Source organism: Strongylocentrotus purpuratus, unplaced genomic scaffold, assembly GCF_000002235.5.
Source record: "Strongylocentrotus purpuratus isolate Spur 01 unplaced genomic scaffold, Spur_5.0 spur5_scaffold_7, whole genome shotgun sequence".
Lineage (NCBI taxonomy): Eukaryota > Metazoa > Echinodermata > Echinoidea > Camarodonta > Strongylocentrotidae > Strongylocentrotus > Strongylocentrotus purpuratus.
The window spans coordinates 3,191,907-3,199,639 of NW_022145613.1; the positions used below are offsets into that span (position 1 = coordinate 3,191,907).

The 7,733-nt window shown below is 43.8% G+C and overlaps 1 protein-coding gene across 1 annotated transcript in view; it reads right to left on the reverse strand.

The window, feature by feature from the left end:
• LOC753779 (cholesterol 24-hydroxylase) overlaps window positions 1-5,852 on the reverse strand; it is a 33,478-nt gene extending 27,626 nt beyond the window's left edge. Inside the window, exons 1-2 of the mRNA XM_030974658.1 lie at window positions 5,512-5,852; window positions 187-261 (exon numbers count right to left, since the gene is read on the reverse strand). Coding sequence (XP_030830518.1) covers window positions 187-261; window positions 5,512-5,645 — 209 coding nt within the window. The 5' untranslated portion in view covers window positions 5,646-5,852. The remainder of the gene's footprint in view (window positions 1-186; window positions 262-5,511) is intronic.
• Window positions 5,853-7,733: the final 1,881 nt, after the last annotated feature.

A 7,733-nucleotide genomic window follows, 5' to 3' on the forward strand; every position in this document is an offset into this window, starting at 1 on the left:
CAGTTTGCCAATACATAGGAACGAGGAACAAAACCATAATTTCTACACTGCTTCAATTATAATCATGTAGGTAGTCCAGTTTTATGATTTACTTTGTTTGCCATGGCAAAGTCATGTGATAGTAGTAATTATTACTGCAATGCTTAATCCAAAACCCCCATTGAAAGGTAGAAGAGTATTTCTTACCACTCAACCATTTTTTTCGACACTGGTCCATTTTTGGCAACCTCTTTGAAGAGGGGTAGATGTCCAAGCAAGAAGCTGTGCATAAATAAGATAATTGAAACTATTATGCCATTGATTCATTTGTTTTCTTTTCTTCTATTTGACTTTTCTATTTCTCTTTAGAAGTCTTGGGATAAATGCTAGTCAAGATAGGGAATAAAGAGCTGGTGGTGTCCGGGGAGGGGTGGGGGAGGGTGAGGGAGGGTGGGGGAGGGGTGGGGAGGGGAAGGGGAAGGGAGGGAGGCAAGGTCTCATATGTTGTTACCCTTAGTTATTTATAATAGAATTCCAAACACCATACAATTATTTCTGTCTGTTTATCACCTAGCCCTTGAGTAGGGAGGCTAATACCTGGGCATAAGGCTTCTATGCCTACGATTTGTGCGCTCGTCGTCCAAGTCAGATTTTTGCTACATCTAAACAAAGGGAGGGGTTGGTATACGGTACGGTTTGGTGGGAGGTTTTTTCATAAACCGTGAGATTTTACATCGTTGGCGGGAGAACGGGAGGAAGGCGTGGTGGCAGGAATATCCCGCTACGAGCTGTTGGGGCGGCGGGAAAATAAGCGTGGTGGCGTGAGACTCCCTCCAAATGCGGGAGGGTTGACAGCCTTGCAAGCGTAGGGTTGCGTACGTTTACGTATGCCTGACGTACAGGTTTGCTTACAGTTGCGTACAGTTGCTTACTGTGTGCGCAAGCTTCTACTGCTTCATCGGACTGGCGTAGGGTAGCATTATGCATACTATTGCGTAGGCTTGGCGTACTGTAGAGTTGCGTAGACTTGCATACTTTCTGCGTCTAGTGTCTACGCCGAAAGTACACCAACAAATTAAACATGTTTAATGTTTTGCGTCCATCTCGCGTACCCCTTTGCGTTCCTCAGCGTATAGGCTAGCGTAGGGCAGCGTACGCTCGGCGTAGTCGGTACACTACCCATCTCTACGCATGGCCCGGTGTGAAAGGAGCTTAATAGTTTAAAATACTGCTGCAAGAATTTCAACACGGAGCTCTATTTCGACGAAGAAAATCCGGAAAAAAAAACTTATTTTATATTCGCATCATACAGTCAATCTGGTAAGTGGAACCGATGTATATTAGCCTAGGCCTAATTTTCAAAAATAAATGCATCTTATCTGTATCTGTATTTGTTCTGATCCTGGTCCTGATCCTCAAGAGGGATATAAAGATGACCAATAAGAACGTTATCGTTCGAGAGAGAGTGTTTGTTGCTTCTTTCTAGAACATTTTAGAATTGAGTCCCATCACATTGCAGTTGTGGGGAGGGACTATGATTATATTACCCCCTTGGATTGCTTCCCAGAGTCTGGCTTTGAAGGTTTCAACTGCGTCGAAGGCGAAGATGCTGGGGGGAAGTAAATTCCAGGCCCGTATGGTTCTTGGAAAGAAGGTGAGCCGATATATATCCGTCTTGCATTTTATTATACAGTGCGTCCCAGAAAAAACGAAACCGAGAAGTATCGATGTTTTATCATAACTTAATCACAACCATAATTAATGAATGATACATATTTGGAAAGCTTAGAGTCTCCTCTTTCAGTTGATGCTTCTCAGATGATGCATATTTCACGCATGAGTGATTAAAAGCAATTTGAAGGAAGGAATCCAAAAAGACATTTGGCGGGCGGTATCTGAATTTTGAAGAAAAATTCACATTTCTAAAAAGTTGAGTTTGTGCCCTTTCATATGACACCTCAATCAGGAAAAATGAGCGAGGAATAACAAAGTTCTGTTTGTTTAAAGTAGCCCTTACATTTTCATAATTTTAACAAACGAATTCGTTTTCACTGGGTGCCTGCAAAAAGCAGATTTGACAAAAGACTTAACTCCGTTTCGTTGACAATCAGCCATGCATGAAGACTCTCGTCTACGGCTGATTGTCAACGAAACGGAGTTAAGTCTTTTGTTATTTCGTTTATTGATACGGCGGGCAGCCAGTGAAAACGAATTCGTTTAATAAAATTATGGAAATGCAAGCACTACTTTAAACAAACAGAACTTTGTCATTCCTTGCTCATTTTTCCTGATTGAGGTGTCATATGAAAGGGCAGAAACTCATCTTTTTAGAAATGTGAATTTTTCTTCAAAATTCAGATACCGCCCGCCAAATGTCTTTTTGGATTCCTTCCTTCAAATTGCTTTTAAATCTGAGTAGCATCACATGAAAGAGGAGACTCTAAGCTTTCCAAATATGTATCATTCATTAATTATAGTTGTGATTAAGTTATGATAGAACATCGATACTTCTCGGTTTCATTTTTTCTGGGACGCACTGTATATCTTACTATAATACGAATCCGCTAAAATATGGTAGAGTCTTTAGTAGAGAACTAGATTCTAGTGGCCAAAAATGGCAACAACGTTTGCAAAGCTTGCACAGGAGACCCTATGGTTGGCTCCTGTCTCTAAAGAGAGGAGCCGACCCTACCTACCTACCCAAATAGGAGGCTAACGAAACGAAAGAGACAGAAATGGTAACTGAACCACCAACGTCTTGTTCAGGGTGCTTAGTCGCCACCCCACCGCCTCCAGCTGGATTATGAGGACAGTTCTGAAAGAAATGCCCAGCTTCATTGCACTGGTGACAACGTCTGGTCTCTGCTTCCTTCATTTCTGGACAGTCATGTGCGTACAGCATCTTTGGATGAGGACAATTCCAAGAAAAATGTCCTTGTTGGCCACAATCATCACAAGGCCCGTCCTGACGTCTTCCCCGGGAGTGTGGCCCTGTATTGCCATACTGCGACGTACTTCCTACTTGGCGGGTCAGTGCTTCCAATCTGGCTGTAAGATCAGTTAGCGCCTTCTCCATCTTCTTCACCATTTCTGATGTATAAGGGCTATCAGGGTGCTGAGGTCGACCGATACCTGTCAGAGCACGGCTGTGGCTGTGACGGTGAGAGTACCACAACTCTCCCCTCTCTGCTTCCATCTGAAGAAAAGCCTCCATGTTCAGAGCTGCTTCAATAGCCTCATCCAGGGTATGTGGCTGAGCCCGAAACAAACCTTCTCGGATGGCTGGATTCATTATTGCGTCAAGAAAGTGACCCCGAGCCAGCTCATCCTGTCCATCGGCACCAAACTCCTGGTAAGCCATTGCTGCCATGTATCTGATACTTTGGCCCAATTCCCGAAGGGTCTCGTTCGGCTTCCTTCGTCGGGAACGTAGTTCTGCCAAGAATACATCAGCTTTTCCTGAAGGTCCGAAGTGATGTTTGAGCCTGCTGGTCAATGCACTGTACGTCAGTTCTGCCTCACCATTCTTCCCCAGGAGCCTCAACGCTGGCCCACGTAGACTGGCTGCTAGATAATGCGTTGCCTTCCTCTCCGTCCAATTGTTGATGATTGCGCATGCTTCGAAATGCTCCAAGTAGTCCAGTATGGGAATTTCCCCGTCAAACCAGTCTGGCAGCATGTTTGGTTCATTATACGACTCCATTGTCGTTCCGCAATTCCGTCAGCTCGACCAGCTGCAACACCGTCAATGCTACCTCCCGTCGTTCCAAGCTCCGTCAGCTCGACCAGCTGTGACGCAGTCAGTCTTACTGCCCGTCGTCCCCAAGCTCCTTCAGCTCGACCACAGCTGTGACGCCGTCCGACCTACTGCCCTTCGTCGCCCCCCAGCTCCGTCAGCTCTACCAGCTTGTGACGCCGTCAGACTTACTGCCTGTCGTCCCCCAGCTCCGTCAGTGCTACTGTCGTCGTCCCCCAGCTCCGTCAGCTCGACCACTCCACGCCATCAGCAATCCCACTTCTGACACCATGTGTAGCGGACACGGTTCGCCACCTAATTGGCTTGACACGGAATATTTGTCAGGATGCCCCGTATCTGGCCAGGCGCTCTCCGTCCGTTTGGACAAAATATATGCCCGTAGCTTAATGGCTGGAGTTATTAACTGCTCACACGTATCTCAACAATCATTCGTCCATCGACTACAATCGGTCACCTAAACGTCTCGTTCACAGCATCAATCAATTCTCGCTACCCTAAATAGGTACGAAAATCTCGAAATTCGCGAGACGAGGTAATTTTCACTCTCTCGGGTCGTCACTACAACTTCCGGTATAGAGTCCCATCCCGCTGGCGCTAGCGCCTGTGTTCGCTGTGCAGAGTTTTCACGCACGCTAAAATCGATGCCAATCAGTGTAATTTGTACAGATTATAATATGCAATGGAAAGCTTCGGGCAGAATTAGTGACTTTAGCACAAAAGGCCGTTAAACTCTACCGTGAAAGAGAGGGTTGTGATCACGAACGCCTGCACAGGAAGCTGTAATGTCGAAAAGCTATCCCATAATGCAATGCGCGTTTTCAGGATTTTCCCGGATCTCGGCAGAATCGCTATTTGGGGTAGCGAGAATTGAGCATCCTTCGAACAATCAATTTCCCTTGTCAACACTTGTCACAGGTTCTCGTCCCTTGGTTTCACTGCTCCAAGAAATCAAACCAATCATGATGTGTAGGTTGAAAGTCTTTATTGCGATCCATTCAACAATCGGGTAAACTCAGTACAAGTACAGTGCAAACTATGTGAGACTTAGCTTAGAGGCTTAGGCCAGGCCAACTATCAGGCCAACTATCAGGCCAGCCTCGGTGAGGCTGGCCTGTATCGGATACAGTGCAGTGGAAAGCCCTAGATGCACAACCCTGACCATCATAACAATTTCCCTATACATAAACGTGTAAAACAACAATTATGTCCTCGTTAGTAAAACAACACTTCAACACAATATTTCTGCTAATCCCATAAAATCTTCACATATAATCTTCAGTATAACCCCTTATTCCTGATTAGATCACTACTATACAAGTAATATCCCCAAAAGAAACATGATAATTGCACCAACATGATCAAAATATGTAATTTATGCTCATTTTCCTTCAGTTTGGTAATTGCTAAATCAACGATGCACCATATTGCTATAGCGCATGCTCGTACAACAGAAAATGCTTAACCTTCGTCCAATACTAAAACCCTGATTTGTTACAGTACCTAACATCGGAAAGTTGAAAAGTTGTATTTTACTGCTATTTAGGTGTCATCAATCGTCACTAAAGTACCGATTTCGAGTAAAATTAGTTGAGTTTTGTACAGTGGTGTTTGGAAATGTTAAGAATCAATAGCACAGCTTTTAATACACAGCCAGGCTGGAGGCTAGAGCTAGCGCTAGCAGAGGCTAAACTACCGGCCGCACGAAGGCCAAGGCCGCCCGTCCGCGCCAGGGTGCGGGCCGGGTAGGCTAACATAAAATTCCCGTTATGACTTACTGAAGAGGTTTCGGATGAGGAATGTGACTGTAAATGTTCCGGTTGTACGAAACGTAGAAGAAAATTCCCAGGAAAATGAAGGAAAATGCCGTTACAAGAAGACATAAACCAAATACAATCAAATTTCCCTCCATTACTACTGTCGTGTACGGATCGGTGATTGTAGGCGAGGAGCATAAAAGGATGAGGCGAGGAGCTTGTTTACAGTTTCAGCAGCATTTATTCAATCCTCTTGCTAGCGCTTATACATAACACAATGACTCTTGTAGACGACTCTAGAATCCGAGATACACAATATTATCTCTCCCTTTGCCTGTAGCTAGTCTATCTCAAAACCCTTGTTCAGCGGGTGATCGCTAAAACCAAAGTTCCTATCATTATCCAACTTTACATTCAGGAAAGTTTGGGGAGAAAACCAATGTCGGGAGGGGTGACATATTCATGCTTATCATTGGTCAATGGTTAGGGTTGTCATGGTATTATGGGGAGTGGCTATGGAGAGTGTAAGTGACTGGGGTTTGGGCCTAGTATGAGTCATAGTTATTGGAATGTGGTTCGATCCTGGAATCTAAATCTTGAATGATGTTTATCAGAAGAAAATAAAAGCTACAAGAAAGATGCAGATGAAGAAATTATAGAAAAGAGAAGCAGACTACACAAAGAAAAAGGAAAACTACAGGAAAGATAACATTGAAGTAACTACACAAGAGAGGAGCAAACTACATATAATCAGTGGCGGATCCAGGGGTGGGCCGAAACGGCCGCGGCCCCCCCTATTGGCGAAGCAAAAAAATTGAGAAGGAAAAAAGAGGAAGAAAAAAAGAAGGGAAAAAAAAGGGGGGAAAAGGAGAAGATAAAAGAAAAGAGAACAAAAAGTAAAGAAAAGAGAGAGAGTTCAAAAACATACATCAATGCCCCCATTTAAGCATACTTTAAATCTGGTCACGCTTCGAAAAGTTCGTGGCCTAGCATTTTGCTTCTGTTGATGATCAAATAGAGAAAGCACCCTTCAGGCGCGGATCCAGGATTTTCCAATAGGGGGGGGGGGGGGGGGCCGGAAATTCGAAATTCGTGCAGACCGTTATATAAACTTACCAATACTGACAAGGTCATATTAGAAGCACTGTACTTTAATAGTGTATTGGTACCTACAAACGGGCACAATTATTTTGGAAAGGGGACATGCTCACGTCACATCTCTTGTCCGATATCAACATTCCCCGTTTTCAAGTTATGCTCGCGCGCAATTTTTTTTTGACATTTCCGTCAGTGGGGGCTGAAGCCTCTTGCCCCAATATCTATTTCCTGGTTTAATAATTTGGCGAGTGAGCGAAGCGAGTGAGCGGAAATTTGAGCTTATGTATGTTGTGAAAAGTGTTAATTGTCACAAAAATATACGAGATAAGATATAACAAATGCATATTGGTAATTTTTAAATTTTCGGGGAAAGAGAGGCTGCAACACCATCACGCATTAACTGCAGGTGTTTTGAAATCAAATCAGACTCCCCAAAAAATTGTTAACCAAAACGCACGAATCCAGTTTCAAAAATCCAAAAAAATGTCAGCTTCAGAGGGGGGCACATCACCCATCAGACTCCCTCTAAAAGTATTAACCGAATCGCACGAATCTAGGTATAAAAAAAAAATCAGCTTCAGAGCTAGAGAGGAACCCCCCCCCCCCCCCACACACACACACACACCCTGTGCGCGCCAGCGTGAAATTAACGCTGGCGCTAATGCGTAAGCAGGGGCGGAGGAGCTATTTCCAAAGTGGAAAGCACCAACAAAAAAGGGCACCTACAAAGCGAAATCTCAAAGCGAAAATATACATTTTTTTAGACATTGGTATATACCCTTTCATTGTGATCCCATTATCAGGGACGATTTCAATATTTGTTTTTCTTTATATATCATACAAGTTATTGCTTAAGCATCACACTTTCGGCTAAGTGTGATTGTCTGAATATTCATTTGCGAGCGAGCAAAGCGAGCGAGAAAAAATGTAAGATCTGTGAGGTCGTAGAGTAAAAAAATTACATCTTATAAAGAGGAAGAAAAAAAAAATCATGATGGGGTTATAAGCATCACGGAAGACTAAAAAAACATTTGTTTTAAAGTGACATATAATTGTATCATCTATAAATGCGAGCGAGCGAGCGAGCTTTAGGGGAAATTACTCTTAGTCGCTTTAAATTTGGTGCAAGACTAATGATGAGCAGG